Below are 19486 nucleotides of genomic sequence, written 5' to 3' on the forward strand. Positions count from 1 at the left end.
GAAGTGACGATCTCCTTATCAAGGCATCGGTAACTTCAGGAAAAGATTCTCTGTGGAATGTTTGTACAAAGAGACCCGCACGCGCCACGAGAGACACAGCTGACCAGGCTCCAGTCACTCGTCCGTCTGCGGAGGGCAGGGTGCCCGAGCCTCGGGGCTGACCTGGCGCTACTTCAAGCCCACCTGCCGTTCACTCCCTCGCTGTCCCCACAGCCTCCGGGGTCAGGTCAGCGTGGCATTAGGCTCCTACCCCAGGGGGCCCTTCCCAGCCGCCCTGGGAGGATGTTGCGCTGGTGGCTTCCCCAGAGCGTGCCCTACTCAGAGCCTCGTGGGCGCCCGGCCTTTCCTGCAGGAAGTGACGGAGCAAATCAGGGCCATTTGGGAGCGAGTCCCTGTCTCCGGGCGTCTGGAGCTGTTTCCGAGTTTTCGCCGCTGTCCTTTTTTGCCTGGCCAAGCATGACACGCTTTGCATTAACATCAGGGACACTTGGGAGGCATGAGGGACACGGAAGTTTCTGGACTCTGCCACGTGCGGATGTCAGGGTGAAGCTGCAGATCTGCGAGAGATTTGCTGCTTCTGTTCACTCCAGGATAAACAGAGTGACTGACAAATGCCTTGAACTAACTCAGCAAACCGTGGCAAAGTCCTTTAACGCGCTTCTTCCCGATACATCTAAATCCTTTTCAATTCAGCGTCGCCCTCAAGGCCCGAGTCTCCTGGGAACCTTTCACACACTCACAGAAAGAGCCCAAGGAATGAGATCTGGTGCTTCTGGGGCCAACAGAGAGGAGAGGCGCCTCTTGGGGCAGAGAAGCTAAGTCTTCTCCCGTCTGTGGGCTGAGTTGGCATTGGTCTATATGATGCTCTGCCCCAAACGTGGCCTCACCTCTGCGTGGGATGGAAGCAGGAGACACAGGTGGACCTCAGACAGGGGCCCGTCCCCCACTTGCATGGAGCCGGCTCCTCCCGAGACTGCCGCGAGCGGACTGCTTGTGGGTCAGCCCAGATCCCAGCCACGTCTCCCCGGGCCCGGGCCGTCAGGCTGAGGAAGAGAGGGACGCGTCCGGACTCGGCACTTTCCCAAGGGTGCCTCCCTCGACTGTTTGTGACGTGGAGGCTACGATGCCAACGCTGGCTCAGCTTGTGGTCCACCATGACCCTCTGGCTTTTTCCCGTTGATCTCGCAATCGGCCACATTCAGCACCTGGTTTCTCTTCTCCAAGGCGCTGGTCTTTGGGGCTCTCCATCCAGTCTAGACTCAGCCCATCCTTCTAACTCGGAAAACGACACACCCGCATGGAGGGTGTGGCCCAGCCACCTCTCTTCAGCTGTGCCCTCCCATCCCGACCCCTTACACGGATGTGCCTTTGCTTCCTCGTGTCTCCTGGGAAATATCTGCTCACCTTGGCCCCTCCTGGGCAGCCTCTGCCCTCCTGCAAACTAGAGGGAGTCTGCCTTGCTCCGGGGGAGGTGGGCTTGCCCGCCTGAGTGCCGGGCTGAGGGCCCCTCTCCCTTCCCTGCCTTGCCACCCAGGAGGCCAGTGCCAAGGCATTGCCCTCCCCTCACGTGCCCCATTCCTTCCGGAAGTGGAGGAGTCTTCTCGGAACAGTGGGGACATGGGGCTGCTGAATGGATGTGGGAGGACTTCAGAGCCTCTGTGAGCTACTCCCCTCCACCCCCATCAGGCGATCGGGGGGCCTCCCCGCACCCCCGCCAGGCACTCGGGAGCCCTCCCTCCGCCCCCATCAGGCACCCGGGAGCCCTCCCTCCGCCCCCGCCAGGCACCCGGGAGCCCTCCCTCCGCCCCCGCCAGGCACCCGGGAGCCCTCCCTCCGCCCCCATCAGGCACCCGGGAGCCCTCCCTCCGCCCCCATCAGGCACCCGGGAACTCTCCCCACAGCCCCGCCAGGCACTCGGGAGCCCTCCCTCCGCCCCCATCAGGCACCCAGGAGCCCTCCCTCCGCCCCCGCCAGGCACCCGGGAGCCCTCCCTCCGCCCCCATCAGGCACCCGGGAGCCCTCAGCAGATGCACCTGCTCAGACTGTCTACTCCAGCCTAAGGGGCCTCTCTGTGTCTCCAGCTCCCTCCCAATGTGGGGCCCTGCCTCTCGGCTCACAGGGCCTCTAGAGACCATCGTCCTCTCTGACAAGCTCTAACGTCCAGCTAAGGAACTGCCAGACACACCGCCTGGAGAAGGTCCCTGGCCCTTAGGCACCGGGGGGCACCAAGCAGTGGTTTCGCCTCTACAAAGCGTGACTGAGGAGAAACACGCCGGCCCCTGCAAGCTGAGAACACGTCTGAGGCCCATTCCTGAAATTTCTGCCCCTTCAGGGGTTAAAGGAGAGGATGGCTGTTCAATCTCTGTTCCCTTCCCCGAATAACATTTGTGAACATCTTGTACGTTGATAAGCGTGTTCCTTTCTTCCAGGAAGTTCTAGGAACCAAATCTGGTTTGGATTTGGAATGTTGTTCAACAGACTTGCAAACTGGTGTCCACGTCCTGAGTTTCTGTGATCCAGGCTTCCATGGAAAGAACATTTCTCTGCAGAGAAAGGACCCCGCTTCCCCCACCCTGGAGACCTCTGCCTGGGATGCGAGGTGTCACCAGCGAACACATGGACCCGTCGGACTGCCGAGCTGGGGTGAAGGAACACAGAGCAGGCAGGACATCAGACGCGGTCTGGCCACAGAACCCACCGTGCAGACACAGCCTACTCGGGGTCCCCGCGTGGAAAACAGACCAAAGGGAAGCCACTCATCCCTGGCCTCGCTGCCCGAGACGTCCCCGAGGGCTCTCCGGAGCACGTTTTGCAAATCCCTGTTTAGACCAGCTCCCGCCGCTGGGCCCTGCCTGGGTCTAAGCTTCTGCTAAGCCCCCAGCTGCAGCTTCCCCGTTCCCAGCCCCAGCCCCCTGGGGCAGGGGTCATAGAAGCCCCAGCCTGTTCCTCAAGACCAGGATGCCCAGGCCCGGTTCAGGTCTGCTCCCTGGGCGTCTTCCTTGGCCCTAGGCACGACCCAGTGCGCTCTTCTGACCACGAGTCAGTGGGACGTCTCTAGGTACAAAGACAAAGATGGTCCACGGGGCCCTTTCCCATATTCTTCTCGGTTCCCACAGGTGGCCCAGGATCCCAGACTCCCATTCCCGTACATTCTCTGCATGTTCTAATCCCTCCCGAAACCTTTCCGAGGTGCCCTGTGTTCCCCACAATCCCTCCCCATTTCTGGTCTTAGCAAACATTTTCTGTAAAAGTCCAGATACCAGATTTCCGCTTTGCAAGCTTTGTCCCAGCTCCTCAGCTCTGTCGAGAAAACATCAGTACGGAGCGGGTGTTGCTGGGTCCTCACCAGATTTATTCCAGAGCAGGGAGCCTCGTGCTGCCCTAACCCCAGCACCGGTCCCTCCTTCTCTCTCTCATTCTCCCCGCGGGTCCTGCTGCCCTTGCCGTCTCTCAAGATACGGCCCCTCCCCTCCAAATGCTCGCAGGCCAGGAGAGGAGCCCTGCTTCCTCTTATTCTGCTTTCAGACCACCGCCCCCCTCCTCCCTAAGTCCCTCCAATTCTTTTTTTTTTAATTTATTTATTTTATTTTTGGCTGCGTTGGGTCTTCATTGCTGCACACGGGCTTTCTCCAGTTGCAGCGAGCAGGGGCTGCTCTTTGTTGTGGTGCAGACTTCTCATTGCGGCGGCTTCTCTTGTTGCAGAGTATGGGCTCTAGGTGCACAGGCTTCAGTAGTTGTGGCTCGCGGGCTCTAGGGCGCAGGCTCAGTAGCTGTGGCACACGGGCTTAGTTGCTCCGCGGCATGTGGAATCTTCCCGGATGAAGGCTCGAACCCGTGTCCCCTGCACTGGCAGGTGGGTTCTTAACCACTGCGCCACCAGGGAAGCCCAACCCCTCCAATTCTGATGCTTGTGTCCTCAGACCCTCTACCCGTTGCTTCTCCAAGTCGTGGTCCTCCCACGCCTTTGAGTCTCTCCTTGGCTGTGGAGACACGAGCTCTTGGCCAGCTCCTCCTCTCCATCACACACTGTCCCGCCATCAGCCTCCCAAGCTTCTTGGTTCCTTGACGTCTTCTTCCCCAGGGATCCTGACTCTGTCCTGTCTCAGCTGCCCACTCCCAGGGTCGAAGTCAGGATCCCCGCCATGACCGCGAGCCACATCCTCTCCATGGCCTCGGACCAGCTTCCTGCTCTCCTGAAAATACCACCCATCCTTCCTGCTCCCTCCGTCCGGCACTGGACTCCGACGGTGCCCTCCTCCTGCCCTGAGGTCGTCTCTCGCCTGTGTCTGCACTCAGCTGTTACTTCTCTCTTCGTTTCCTTGATCACTTGCAAAAGCACCAACTCCGACCCCGGTCCGACCAGCTGCTACCTGAGCTGTGCCCTTGGGGCGGGTAGAGAAACGCACAAGGCTGAGCCGATGTGTCACTTCCCCTCATGACCACCTCCTCCCAGAGGCCCTGGGTGCCTGGAAACCGTACTGCACGGCCTGGCTCCATTCACACCACACTTTCTTCTGCGACCCCTTTATGCCTTTGCCTCACCCTTCAAGCTTCCAGGACTCCCTCCCCTTTCACATTCCAGCTGATGGCTTGCTACCTGATTCGCTGAGAAGAGAGGCGCCGTCAGAAGAGGACTTCCGTCTGTTCCCACACCTGCATCTGAACCCACAATGCACCTCCCTCCCCGGGACCGTGATGAACCGTCCTGGCTACTGGGCTCGTGCCCCTCTGTGGGCATCCTGCCCTCCTGCCCACCAGGGGTACGACCCTTCCAGCCACTGTCCCCTCACTTCTTTACTGCCCATCGTCTGTCTCTATTACATGATTTCATTTAAAAACAAGCAAAACGATTCCACGCCCTCTTGCAGGAACTACCTTTTCTCTTCTCCTGCCTTTTTCCAGCAAAATTTCTCGGGAGGGGTTCTTTCTACAGGACCCTCCCCTCCAGCTGCGGTGGCCACTGAGCGCTCACTCGAGATGCGCTGTGTGTGGAGCACAGCAGGTCTCAAAGATGTAGCGCAAAACGCAGAGGCACAGACACCTCACTAAAAACTCTATTACTGGGCTTCCCTGGTGGCGCAGTGGTTGAGAGCCCGCCTGCCGCTGCAGGGGACGCGGGTTCGTGCCCCGGTCCAGGAGGATCCCACATGCCGCGGAGCGGCTGGGCCCGTGAGCCATGGCCGCTGAGCCTGCGCGTCCGGAGCCTGTGCTCCGCAACGGGAGAGGCCACAACAGTGAGAGGCCCGCGTACCGCAAAACAAACAAAACAAAACAAAACTCTTCATTCCAGCTGAAGTGATCCTATTTTGGTTATGCTGGATTAAATAAAATCTATCCTCACCGTCCATTTCGCCTGTTCCTGTTTCACTTTTTTAGCGTGGCTACTGGAAAATCTACCTTGCACACACGGCCCACACCTGTGCTTTGCACCGTTTCTGTTGGACAGAACCGTCTGGAACGCTCCTCTGTCCCCTCTGGAACATGTGTCTGTTACCTTTGTCCCCGTCACTCCAACATGACAGGTGTTGCCAGGGTCCGAGGCCGGTGGTCCGTTTCCTGTCCTGGTGCCTGCGGCACCACGGCGGTTTCTGTGGGGCCACTCGTCTGTGCCCAGGCTCAGATCGAAGCCAGGGGCTCGTCGGGAGGAGCTGGGACGTGGAGCCAGGACGCTGGGAGGGCAGAGGCACGGGCCCTGGCGGCAGCCTCCACCTGCCTGACGCCCTGCCTGGGCTGCCAGTGCCGCGAAGCCCGCTCGATGCCAGCACAGGGCAGGCGGGACCTGCCCTGAGGGACCGTCATCCGATGGGGGTCCCGGACCCTCCGGCACAGCGGACTGATGGTGGCTGGAGGTGCCCACACATTTCGCCTCCCAGCGTCCCTCGGAGGACTCGGAGCCCCGCTGGGCCGGCAGAACGTCCTGACGCCCCCTCTCTCCTTCTCTTGCAGGCTTTTCAGTGCAATCTTAGAGCAAGCCACCAAAGCCGACGGGGCCAACGCCCTGGGAGGGAAGGGGGCTGGATTCGACGTGAAGGCGCTCAGGGCGTTCCGCGTGCTGCGGCCTCTGCGGCTGGTGTCCGGGGTCCCGAGTAAGTAGCCTGGGCCTGTCGGCCGCGTGACCTCCTCACCGTCCCCCAGTCTCCCCCCAGCCTGAATTGCCAAGGAACCTGATTTCACATACACGGAGGGTTTTCTTGAATGGGTTCCTTTGCTCTAAAGGTCCCAGCTCTGCTGTGAGTCCATTAGAACCCACTGTGGCCCCCGCTCCTGTGACCGCCTGGGGAATCCACAGCCTGGTGGAGACAGCTGCACAGAGAACAGCCCCGTGGCCATCTGAGCAGCCCCGTCCGCCACCCCAGCCAGGGCTGGGGGTTTACATACATTTGCAGCAGAAGAGCAGTGAGCTGCTCCCCAGGCTCCCAGGGCATGGGAGCCCATGGGATTATCTCTGCTGTCTGTATTGTTCCACAGAACGGTGGTCAGTTTCCTGCCCTTGTGTCTGCGGCACCACGTCGGTTTCTATGGGGCCGCTCGTTTGTGCCCAGGCAAAAAAAGCATCCGTGCATGTTCAGGAAGTTCTGCTTTGCCACTTCTGCCAGCCCTCTCCTCCTTTCACATCACGTGGGGCATCTCCGGCCACAGAAGCCCTATTTTTGGGCTCGCCGCCTGTCAGAGTGAGAACTGCTTTTCCCTGAGGGGGGAGGGCGCTGGCCTGGAGACAGGCCCGGGGACAGCGCCCCTTCTCCCTCTCCGGCAGCAGCCCCCCATGGCGGGGGGCCCCCCAGCCCTGGACACAGAAGGTCGGGCTCCCAGCGTCCGCCCCGGCAAATCCCGGCCCAACCTGCTCCCGGGCTGAGTCCGCTTCCGGACCTCCTGCCGCTGCTGTTCAGCTGGGGCTCACTGACCTGGTTCTGGACGTGGGTGCTGGGACGTGTCACCGTCCGCTCAGCGTGACCAGGTCTGGGCCCTAACTCGAGGTGGAGGAGACCCCCGAAGCGGGCTGCAGCCAGACGAGCTTGGAGACAGGGCCGGGCCAGGAAGGTAGAGGGGGCCTCTGCACGCCCACCTGTCCACCTGCACGGCCACCACTCAGTGGGTGAAACCTCTCAGGGTGCAGAACTGTGGGAACACGAGGGAGGGATCTTGTATCGACCTGTCCAGTGCTTTCCGCACCCACGCAGGATAGTGGAAAGGTCCTCCCGGAGTAACTGAATTGACCACAGCAGAGCAGAGAGAACCAGGCCTCCTGAGTGAAACCAACTCTCCCCACGGCACCACGTGACCTCCCGTAAAGAACTGCGTGCGTCTTAGACGCTTACAGGCCTGTCCTGCCTCTGCCGTTACCTTATAAGCCCCCTGAAGCCCAGAGCTGTGCCCTGCGTTGTCTCTGACTCCTGCCTGTTGCTCGCCTGGTCTCTGCGCGGGGCGGGAACTCCCTGGGTGGGCAGAGGCAAGAGTGGGGGTCCCCGGGCAGCGGTGGCCTGTGTTAACTCCCAGCGAGTGTAGACCATGGCCCCTCTGCTTGGCCTTAACCACTGGGCACTAAGAATGGCAACAGTGTCCGTGACGGCTGAGACCCGGGGCCCGTTTGCAAAGCCTAAATTATTTGGCTTTTCGTGGTCAATTCGCCATCACTCCATAGGCCAAACTCAAGGAATGAGAAGTCAGGGCGGGAGTCGGTTCGCTCAAGAGTTTAAGGGGTTTAGTATGACGGTGCAGCCGACGCGCCGGTGGCAGGGACTGTGAGCTGAGCCCACACTTCAGCCCAGCACGCTACCACGGGCGTGATGCTGTGTGTGCGCTCTTTAGGGCCCACAGCGTCAGGGCACCGTGCAGGGCGTGAGGACGCGTCATGAAAATAAGCATGGTCCCTTCCCTGGAGGAGCTTGAAACTCTAATGAGAGGACACCAGGCAGCTTTTGCTGCAGGAAAAAAACATCCCAAACTCTCGGTGACTGAAAACAAGAATCACGCATCCTTGGTTCGTGTTGCATGAGGGCTCCGGGCCGGACCAGCTTCTGTCGTCACCTCATCCCAGAGCCCAGGTTGAGGCAGCGTCCAGCGTGCGTGCCTGTGGCCCTCACGGCACGGGGCAGCTCTCGCCAAGGGGCACACGGTCAGACCACACAGGCGTATTCTAGGCTTTTGCTCAGCCCGGTGTATATCATGGCTGCTCACGTGCCAGTGGCCAGAGCAAGTCACGCGGCTGCCGTGGTCCCAGAGGTGACAGGACACAGAAGCGTGCTGTCCATACAGGGCGGCACAGGTGAAGGGCTGTGATCACAGTCCACTGTCCCTCAGAGACGGAGGGGGTGCTACTAACAGGACTAGTTACGGTGGCGACTCTGGTGCGGAGGTTCCTAATCAGAGGTGCAGGGGAGCTGGATCCCGTGGAGTAGCCGGGGCTTCTCCACAGAGCAAGCTTCGCGGACCGCGTGCCGTCCGTGTGCGGTGCCGACGGCAGCTCCGCACTGCGGGGCTGGGAGCCGCTCCACCGAGAGGGTGAAGACGGGACTCTGCCTCTCGGGTGTGAGGCCCTGCTGCCCCGCCCTGGATTCAGGGAGACGTTCTGTCAGTGAAGCTGGTGCTCTTGCAGCCATGGGGCCTGCAGGTAGCTGTGGCTTTCCCAGACAGCTAGCAGCAGGGTCTTGTTTTCTGTGGGTCACTGGTGAAAAGGGAAAAGCTCTTTCGGGGGCTTCAAGGCAGGGCTGACCCAGCCTTTCTCCCTGGGAGAGCGTCTCTGCGACCTTTTAAGTAGTGACGTGTGTAGACCCAGGTGGCTAAGTGCCCCGGGCTGGTCTGGTTGGTCTCGTGGAAGACAACGTCACCGACGTCTCCCGCCGCAGACCTGGACGGAGGCCTCCCTCCTCCGATGCCACAGCCTTTGGTTCTCCTCCCCGCCGCACCGCTCCCGTCTCCTCCTTCTCTCTGGACCTGCCGCTGCCCGGCTTTCTCCCCCATGGCAACGCCGAGGCATCTCTTATTGAGACCACCGGGGATCTCCACGGTGCCGAATCCAGCGGCCTGTCTCGGGACCGCTTACCTGACTCTCTGCAGGGTTAGATTCAGCGGGTGGTCCCTCATCCGTGAGCCGCATCGTCCCCGGGCCTTGGGGACGCTGTTCCTTCTCAGCTCTGCCCTCACTCCACTTGCTTTTCCTCGTGGGAGTCGCGGGCTGACTTCCCCTCGCCTTCTCCTCCTCTTGCTGCTGGGAGCGCCAGCTCCGTCCTTGGGCCTCTTCTGTCTCTGCCCCGGTCCCTGGTGGTCACGCCCAGTCTCGTGTGTGGCCTGTGATAGCGGCGAGCTGCTGCCGCCCGCACACGGCCCTCTCCTCCGAGGCCGGACCTGCGCTGCCGCCTCCGTCCCTTCGCGGGAGGCCTGGTAGGCGGCGCCCTGAGCTCACCATGTCCCCCAGAGCCTTTCCCGTTTGGTAAAGGTCAGCCTCATCCTTCTAGTGACTCAGGCACAAATCCTTGGCCTGTTTCTTTGTCCCACCCTTTGCTTCCAGGCCCTCAGAGCATCCTACGAGCCACACCTTCCAGATACTGTTTCCTGCCACCTCCGTGTCCACTGCAGCGCCCACCACCCCTCACCCGGACCATCACCGCCGCCTCCTGGCAGGAGTCTCTGTTTTGCCCTTTGCCCTTTGTCACAGCCGGGGCTCAACACAGCAGCCAAATGGTCCTCTCAAAATACGTGCCACTGTTCCAGGCTCCCCACCTCCTGAGAGACAGAGCCCCTCTGCAGCTTCCGCTCCCCCCCACCCTCCTCGGCCCCCCCCCACCAGCCCCCGCAACCCCCAGCTGTGCCGCAGCAGCCCGAGCCCGCCCACGTGGTGGGACCTCCGTCTGGGCGCCCTTCGCACGGCTGGCCTCGCGGCCTCGGCACCTTCTCCGGGACCTGTCCCACCGCCCGTGTCCTCTGCCCACTTCCCCCCTTTATTTCTCCTACATCTCTCTCCACCGTCTTGCCCTCGTTTATCTGCTTGTCACCCCTGGCCTCACGAGGACAGCCGTTTTTTTGTTTTGCTCACTGCTGTATCCTCAGCCTCTACAATTATCTACAGAAACGCCAGGTCAATCGTTGTGGGGTGACTGGGCCCCTCATGGGCTCCACGTGGCCGGGACACAACACCAGCCCGCCCCTAAGGGACGCTGGTACTGAAGACCTTCCGTTCACGGGCGCCTCCTTTAGTGTTTCCGAAGGGCTTTTTTCTTCTAACTTATTTGGTCTTCACGACAACTGTGTGCTGTGTAGCTGTGCTCATAGGTAGTACATAGTCAGGTGCTGCTTCTGTAACAAACAGGCTAACTGGGTGGTTTGCGGGACCAGAAACTCCAAGCCCAAAAAGTTACTATTATTTTTTGCGTCCAGATGTGTATTAAATGGCATTGAAATCTTAGGGTCACAGATCATGGAGGGAGAGAGGTGCTTGTGAGGGTGCAAGGCCATGAGTCATTTGTTAACTTTTTTCAGCAAAGCCCACTGAGTACCTCCTTCATGTAGGACTTCACTAGCTGTCTTAGAAGATACAGAAATGAGTCAGACACTAAGAGTGTCTCAAAAAGACTGAATTGTCAGAGAAAATAATGTTCATAGAAATGAAGGTAGAGAACAGAAATTGGAGATGTGCAAAAAAAAGTTGAGTACGACGTGTTGAATTCTGTGACAGGTGTGCTTTGGGGGACTCTGTACCTTGGGGAGTGGGGATAGAGATCAGGACAGGCTTCTTGGAGGAGGAGGACAGACCTTGAAGGGCAAGTGAGGAGGGGCCGCCAGGAAATCAGGAGGGAGGAGAGAGGGTGGCTGAGGCCCTAGAGTTGTACACAGGGAGGCTGGGGATCGGGGGGTGTGCATCTCACTGTGGGTGCAGAAACCAGCTGATGCTCAGTGAGACGCTGTGCAACTAAGCTTTGATCACTTTGCTCCATCAAATTCCCACAGTAAAGGAAGTGAGTCCCCAGGGCTTGTGAGGCCCCACTGTCCCTCGGCAGAGGTGCAGACAGGCAGGCATGCTGCACCACAGAGAAGCCACAGGGACGTCGTGCAAGGCCGGTGCCAGGCTCGGCAGCCCATCCGCCCCCATCCGCGTTTATTGATCACTTGCTGTGAGCCCCGTGCTGGGGACACAGACCAACAGACACCACCTCCGTCTGCCAAGGTCCTGGATGCTTGAAAGGCTCCCGAGGACATGAATTTTTGTGAGATTAGCTCGTTCTCAAGGGACTGTTATTTCTGGAGGCACACAGGTTAGAAATCAGCTTCTTGTCAAGCAGGGTTTGCTTACTCACCGGGAAGTGAGGGGACCACGTGTGGCGAGGTCAGGCTCTTTCCTCCTATTTTCCTTTGCTCAGACTAGAACCGTTTCTGGAAAACAGTCAGCACCAATCAGTCGATAAATATCTGTTGATTGAATGCTACGTAGACAGCACTGGGAGGGACTTGAGCCGTGATGGTTTCAGGCAAGAGCTCTTGAGTCAGACTGTCTGGCTTCTGCCCCTGACTTCCTCTGTGACCCGGGGGGAGTTACTCAGCCTCTCTGTGCCTTAGTTTCCTCATCTGTAAAATGGGAATAATAATAGGACCTATCTCACATGTTACTAGGGAAACAAAGTGAGCTAATGCATGCAAAGTGCCTCGCCTGTAGTGTGTGCCCAGTTAAATGGTAGCCACTGTTACATCACATCACTTGACGTGAGGCATGTCAAATGGAAATATCTGACAAGCACGGTCAAGACAAAGCAGATATACTTTATTTTTTTAACATCTTTATTGGAGTATAATTGCTTTACAACGTTGTGTTAGTTTCTGCTGTATAACAAGGTGAATCAGCTATACATATATCCCCATATCCCCTCCCTCCCGCCCTCCCTATCCCACCCCTCTGGGTGGTCACAAAGCACCGAGCTGATCTCCCTGTGCTATGCGGCTGCTTCCCACTAGCTAGCTGTTTTACATTTGGTAGTGTATATATGTCCATGCCACTCTCTCACTTCGTCCCAGCCTCCCCTTCCCCTTCCCCACGTCCTCAAGTACATTCTGTACGTCTGCATCTTTGTTCCTGTCCTGCCCCTGGGTTCATCAGAACCATTTTTTTTAGATTCCGTACAGATATACTTTAAACATAAAGAATATCCCAGCATTAAATAGCAAAGCTTGCCAGAGGCTCACGCGCAAACAATGAAATGGACTCAAGGGGCGGGCTTCCCAGGCACGGTGACGGGTCCAGACCTTTCCTACGAAGGAGGAGCATTTCAGCTGAGCCTTGAGGTAGATGCAGAACGGTCAGGGCTGGAGATGAAAGGACATTTGGGGTGAAAACCTAGTTTTGGGGGGCCACCGATGCAGGCCAGCCCAGTCCAGCACGAGGTTTTGCATGGATACGTCCATCACAGAGGGGGAGGTGGTGAGAAGCAGGGTCAGCAGGGAGCAGACGGGTCGGGGGTTGTCCCGGATGCCACGCCAGTAAGGCATTTTCCCAGGCGGTGATGCTCTTTCCTCCCCGTTAGAAATATTCAAACACCGCACTGCAGAGAGACAGCTAAATGTCTGGGAAACCTGAAGAATATCAGAACGGATGGTGCACCCTGAATTCCAGGGGGCTCACCCGTCCACCCTGGACACAGCCAGCTGGGCAGAGCCAGGAGCAGAGCCGGACCAAAGAACCTCCCGCGCTCCACCTGCCCAGCCAGCAGTGGAGGCCAACCGGGCGTCCTGCTCTCACTAATCCCCCGTGCAGGACCCTGGCCCTCTTTTTATTGTTCCTGATGGAGTGGATTCTTGACTGTAAAATTCCTGCTGCAAAATGTTAAACCTCGCCCGAGTGCCCAAGTACCCAGGTGAACTCTCCTCGTCCTGCGAGGCAGTTTCTCCCCAGAATGGGCTCCCCTCCTGGGGCTTAGTGGCTGTGAGACTGGCCGCCCTGATTAGAGAGACTGCCAGGGAATCATACCCACTGGGAGCAGATTAGAGCTGCTGGAAGCAACTTTCCCGAGTGTTTCCACACTTTGATGGTTCAGAAGTGGTCCTGCTGTCCTGCCTGATATGTGCTCATTGGGAAGCTGGGCCACCGGGATTTGAAATCCTGCTCGGGGACAGTGTCCCGTGCCCGGTAGCGGGGCCTGCAGCGGAGATGGTCCCGGCAGGCAGCTCCTATCCGAGGACACCTCACCATTCCAGAGCTGACAAGGGAAAGGCCATCCGGAGCTGATTCTTGCAAATCAAGTGACTCGGGCCTGAAATGTACAGATTTTGGAAACCGAGTCCCAGGGAAGAGCCCTGTTCAGAGCAGATGCTCGAATCCACCTTGCTTCCTGCCCACCGGCCGCTTTTCCTGCTGCCGTGTCACCACCCCGCCGTCCTCCTGGTTCACGTGACTTGACCCCGTCAAGAGCCCACGTGACGCAGGCGGGGCTGGTGTACAAGCCAGAGGTGTGCAGCCCCTTAGACTGCAGCCCACCTTCACCCCTGCCCAGCCCACTGCCCCTGGACAGGCCTGTCCCCCCCTGCACCCCTGTTCCACCTGCAACCAGGAGGGTCTGGGCTGCGGAGCCCCCAGATCTCCTTCCTGCCCCGTGGTCTCACCCTCCGCCCACCAGTACCCGCGCGGTGCCGGGCCGTCCTGCCTCCCCTCCACCCCTCCTCCTCCCCCATCTCCTTGGACTTAGTCCTCTTCCCCTTCACTTTCTACTTTGCTTCCTCTGCCTTTTCATCCCTTTTGTCCTAAAGGGGTCTTCGATGTCATGGAACCTTATCCAAAATGAGGGACACTTACCAGGACGGGGCGTGTGCAGAAGGGCCACCCGCAGGTCCACCCCTCCCCCTTCTTCTCACGGGCCGAGGCTGCCCGCCATTGCCCACCCCGTTCTGGAACCTTCCTCCACCACTTCTTTCACAGAAAGAGGAAGTGATAAAACCTTATTCCTTCCATCGTCTCACGGTGCGATTCCTAGTCAGGGTGTCTGAGTGGGAGGGGACTTCAGGCATCCGGTCCAACCAAGCGTCCACCCTGCAGATGGGGACGCTGCCTTGGACGAGCTGAGTGGCTTCCTCGCCGTCACACAGCCGCCTGGCACCCGGGACCCTGCACCGTCTGTAAGAAGGTGACGGCGGTCATGAGGGACCCCTGCTGGGTGGTCTCGGAGCTTGCAGAGCCCCCCACACACGTGGCTCCCAGCCGCCCCGAGAGGACGCAAAGCCAGGGAGTGTGGGTGCCCCCCACCTCCCAGCCCCGCAGCCCACAGAGCCCTCTGGGACACCGTGCATAGCCTGGCCTCTTAACATTCCAAACAGGTTGGCGTCTGCGGGAAGAGGAGGCTGAAGTCGGCTCCCTGGGGCCGGCCTGCCCCTCGGGAGCAGGGCAGGATTCAGGATGGGGTCCCGCACACCCCGCCCGGGCCCCAGCACCCCTCTCGTGCATCTGGGCAGCTAGGCACCCACGCTCGCCCCTCCGACGTGGGATTCCTGCGCACAGCCATGGCCCCTCCCCCATCCCGCAGCTCTGGCCCCTCTCCCTGACGGTGTCTCCCAGGGGCCCAGGCTCCGGGGGCTGGGAGGGAACAGTCACAGTCCCGGCTCTGCCGCCGACCTTTCTGCTCCCTGCTCTGTGCTGTGCCTCAGTTTCTCTACCTACCAAGTGGGATGAATGACAGGTATTCCATGGAAAGGGGGGAGATTTCACCTGTGAAGCCCCGTGAGCTTCTAGCGACAGAGTCTTGTAAACCCGCCCCTTGACGAGAGGGTTTCTGGACGGTGATGAGCCACAGTGGCCGGTCCTGAGAAAAGAAACACAACAAAGCAAGTTCGTTTAAACAGGGAGCACGTTCCAGAAGCTCCAGCCCTGCTGCCGTGGAGCTCGACGGAGAGGTTGTTGAGTATCGGTGACAGCACGAGACTAAACCAGGAAAGACCCTGTTGTTTGTGCTCTACCTGCAGCAGCTAAAAAATCACACTGAGCAAGAAACTTCTCCTGTTTACTGAGGTGCACAGACTCCCCCAGGAGGAAAGTGTCCCTTTTTGATTTGAGAACAAAACGTAGGCGGTGATAAATGTCAGGGTTACCGCCAGCTAAAGGCAATGTTGGACATCTGTGCCAGGCTCTCGCCTCCAAGAGCTTTACTGGCGGGTTAAACGGCCCAGTGGTCCAGGAGAGCGGGGACAGGAGCCCTAACTTACAGACAGGCAGGTGTGGCCCCGAGTGCTTCGCCCGGAGCTGTGAAGAGAGATGGGCTCAGGCTGTCTTCCAGGGCAGGGACACCCCCTGCAGGATGCAGGCCTCTGTCATTGGAGGAGACGCAGCTTCACAGCAGGTGCCTGCTTGGCTCTCAAGACCAGAGACAGGCGACACTTCAGGTGTTGGTTTATTTATGTCTCAATGGCCCCTGGACCCTGGCCATAGGGGCTGATGAGAAATGGTCCTCTTGCCCCTGCGGGCCTCGTGGTGAAGTGGGAGGTTTTCTGGGCCTGCAGTGAGGACACCAGGGATCTGAGTCTGGCCAGACATGTGACCTACCTTTTAACCTCCAGCCCTCAGTTTTCACATCTGGGAAAGGAGAGGGTTAAACTCTCTCAGCCCTTAAGTTCTTCTGAGCAGTATCGTCCTGTGCTTCGATGACAGAGAACAGCCGTAAGCTGAGAATGCCTTTGGAATCACTAATTCTAGCCCGAGTCCCGGGCAGGGTGTGACCCTCGGCAGCTCCCAGCCATCAGTCCAGAGGGGACTCTTTCCCAAGCACTGACCTTGTGCCCAGGACTGTGGCCAGTGGTGTAGGTCCCACAGGAGACAGAGCTTCTTAAACTCAGGAAGCCCCATTGTTGATTCTCCTTAGTGGCTGGCCCTTCCCTGGAAATCCCAAACCTGAAATTACAACCAACAGCCCAGTGACTGTCACCTAATTTAAAATAATGGTCATAATAAAGGCCACTTAGGCTTACACGTGACACATGCTTTATAAACACTGGAAAGAAAAATGAGGGGAGAGGAAGTGAAGACACAGCAAGGCCAGTGTCCCAGGAAGTGATTGATACACAGGACACGAGCCCCAGCCGCCTGTGACGCTTGGTCCGTCCCCTCCCGCTGGCTTGTGACAGGGAGTGGCTGAGGACGCCAGCAGTGAGGTCCCACTCCTTAGGTTCAAATCCCCAGAGCTACCACCCGTTAGCTGTGTGCCTCAGCGTCCTGGTCTGTGATGGGGGTTAAAATTGCACTCACCTTGTGGTGGTGCTGTGAGGATTCAATACGTAAGTGCTTGCAGAGCATTTAAAACTACGGTCAGCATGTAGGATGCATTCAGCAGATTTTAGCTACTGATATGTCTGGGTCCAGCTCCCTGTCTGCCAACCTCAGGCTCCAATTGGGCTGATTAGAGGAAGGGGAACGTCCACACTTGACTTCTTAAAATCCACTGTATTAAAGCATAATTTATATTCACTAAAACTCACACATTTTAAGTGTCCCGTCACAAAAGTAAGAGGCTTACACTAGTATAATTTAACTTAACCCTCTACCCTACGTGAGCCTTACACACCTTCTACGTATACAACTCTTATAAACCCCACTGTTAACATTTCTTGCTTTAAACAGTCAATTGTCTTTTAAGTACATTATGAGGAAAAGTAAAGCATAGCCTTTTCTGCCTGCCTGCTTCTTCACCATTTCTGGGACTGTCTAATCCTTTCTGTAGACCGAGTCTCCTTCTGGTGTCATTTCCCGTCACCCTGAAGGACATCCCCTGACATTTCTAGAGCACAGGTCTGCTGCTGCTGAATTATCTCAGCTTTCATTATCTGAAAAGATCTCTATCCTCTTCTTGAAGAATATTTTTGCTGGATATAGAATTCTTGGCTGAGAATTTTTTTTTTTTCAGAATATTAGAGAATTCCACTTTCTCTTGGCCTCCATTGTCTCCGATGAGAAGTCACCAGTATTCTCATCATGGTTCCCTATATATATGCTTCTTTTTTCTTGACTGTTTCTACATTTTCTATCTTTGGTTTTCAGCACTTGACTATTATGTGCCTTGTTGTATATTTGTCCTGCTTAGAGTTTTCTGAGCTGCTCAGATTCGTCCATAAATTGGAGATCGTCATCAAGTTTGGGAAGCTGTTGGCCATTATTTCTTCAAATATATTTTTCCAACTCCAGTCTCATGCTTCTCTGTCTGGGACCCCAGTTACACTTATGTTTGGCCATTTTCTATTATCTCATTGGTCCCCAAGGCTTTGTTCAGTTTTCTTCAGTCTTTTCTCCTGTGTCCACAGATTAATTTCTGTCTATTATTCTTCCAGTTCATTACTTTTTCCTCTGCCACCTCCATCTTCATCAAACCTATTCAATGACTTTTTCATTTCAGTTACTTTTCAGTCATAGACTCTCCATCTGGCTCCTTTTTATAGTCTCCATCTCTCTGTGGAATTCCCTATCTGTTCTATGTTTAAGACCATATACTCCTTTCATTCTTTTAATATATTTTCCTTTAACTCTTCACACATTCTTTAAGCTGTTTTAAAATCCTTTTCTGCTCAGTCCAACCTCTGAGCAATCTCATTTTCAGTCCCTTTTGACTGTTTATTCTTGGTTATGTGTCACATTTTCCTGTTTCTTTATGTATCTGGTGGTTTGTTCTGAATCCTGGGATCATGAGTCATATGTTGTAGAGACCTGGATTCATTCACCTTCCTCAACTGAAGGGTTGACTCTTCAGCAGGCAGTTCAGTTACCTCCTGCCCTGCCATGAACTTATGGTTCTACGCTTGCTGGTGAAGATTGATCAAAAGCCCAGGCCCCTCACCTCCCAGCTCGTTTCCCTTTCAGATCTTGTCAGAGGTCAGTGTCATCTTGTCAGGATGGGTCTAGAAGGCATCTTACTCCAGGGGAAGGTCCTGTCTCCTACGATATACCCTTCCTGGCATATCGGTTGTCTAGGGTCCTAATGAGATGTTAACTTGATCCCTCCACTCTGGCAGGGCCATAGACACACAAGGGACACCTACCCAAACTTCTGGGGCCCCGTATACCTAGCTGTCCCACCACAGCCATGCCAGATGCCCAGATTCTCAGACCGGTGGGACTGGAGTGGTCTGTCTGCTCTTTGCACTGCAGTCAGGAAACCGTTTGCAGAGAACCAGGGTGGTTTTTGTGTTCACCTCTGAGGTTCAGTTCTCTCAGGGATTACAGGCCTGAGCTACTTTATGTTCAGTGTTGGAAGACAGCTGCCGCTACTATTTTTGTCCAGTTTTGTAATGTTTATGGTGAAAGGGCTCATCTGATACCAGTTCCTCCTTTTGGAAGTGGAAGTGTACTTGACTTCTAAATCACAAAGTGAATGACGAGTATGTTAGCAGGTGTAAGTTACATATGTTACATAAGTTATACACGATATTATTTCTGAAGTAATATAATGCTCTGTTATATTCTACAAGTTATATATTAATTCATTTGTCACACATTTATTGAGGACTTATTGTGGATAAGGGACAGTAGTAGTTGGAGGAAGGAAAGGTACTAGAATCTTTCTTAAGCTATTTAGAAAATAACAACCCAGCAAATTTTAGAGCCAGAGTGGGCTTTCTTCATCCAATGTCCTCATTTTCAAGATGTTGAAACCTAGACCCAAGAAGGTGACGTGACTGCCAAGGTCACACAGCTGTTAGTGGAGGAGAGGAAATAGCCTGGCATTTTTTCCAGTCAATCTGAAATCTCTTTAAAACACTAAGCATACGTTTGGAGATTTTCCCTAATAGAAAATTTGATCGGTGCCAAGGTCCCTATTGATCCCTTAGTGATTTGAGCCAAATGGCAAATAAGTCAGTCTGGAATCCCAAGAACATGCGTAGAAAGGTTAGTTCATGCCGTAGCGTCGCCGTAAGTTGTCAGCAATAAACAAGCTTGGTGCTTTGTTAAACTCCAGCTCAAGGACAGCCAGGAAGAGGGAGCTGTGGGTTGCCTGGTATAATGGTATTTGTCTCGAAAAGAGTTGAAGAACTCTCATCAGGACTGTCTTAGGGACTCATCCAACCTGAGAGCTCACAGTGAGTGTATCTCATTTGCCACCCAAATCTTGGAGACACTTTCCAATGTTCCCCAAAGCTGCACCTTCTACACCTTTCTGAGAGGTGTGAGACCCGGCAGGAGCCGTAACCAGACCACGACTCCCTCCTGTTTAATCCTGTTATCAGGCGCATCGCTCTGCACACAGTGGGTCCCCAGGAACGTCACTCCAAGGAGTCCCGTCCAGGGTCTGACATGAGGAGAATTTGACTGGCAGAGATCTCCCAACCCTTTAAAAGATGTCCATATATTCAGAGACCCAGTGACCTCGTGCTGGGGTGGGACAGTAGGAACACATGTAATGAGGGGACTTCCCTTTTGCTTTCTGAACATGGCAGGTGAGGTCATTGGATTAACTGTCCTGCTGAGGACGATTAGAAATCGCTAGGCAAAATATTCTAAATCTCCTCTTTTCTAAAACTTAGAAAAGATGCCTAACAA

General features: G+C 56.2%; 1 protein-coding gene across 10 annotated transcripts in view; it reads left to right on the forward strand.

Moving 5' to 3' along the window:
* CACNA1C (calcium voltage-gated channel subunit alpha1 C) overlaps positions 1 to 19486 on the forward strand; it is a 485400-nt gene that overhangs the window by 297874 nt on the left and 168040 nt on the right. For all 10 annotated transcript variants that reach the window (XM_073789178.1, XM_073789179.1, XM_073789180.1 and 7 more), the window contains exon 5: positions 5947 to 6086. In XM_073789178.1, the coding sequence (XP_073645279.1) occupies positions 5947 to 6086 (140 nt within the window). The remainder of the gene's footprint in view (positions 1 to 5946; positions 6087 to 19486) is intronic.

This window comes from Tursiops truncatus, chromosome 11 (genome assembly GCF_011762595.2).
Source record: "Tursiops truncatus isolate mTurTru1 chromosome 11, mTurTru1.mat.Y, whole genome shotgun sequence".
Lineage (NCBI taxonomy): Eukaryota > Metazoa > Chordata > Mammalia > Artiodactyla > Delphinidae > Tursiops > Tursiops truncatus.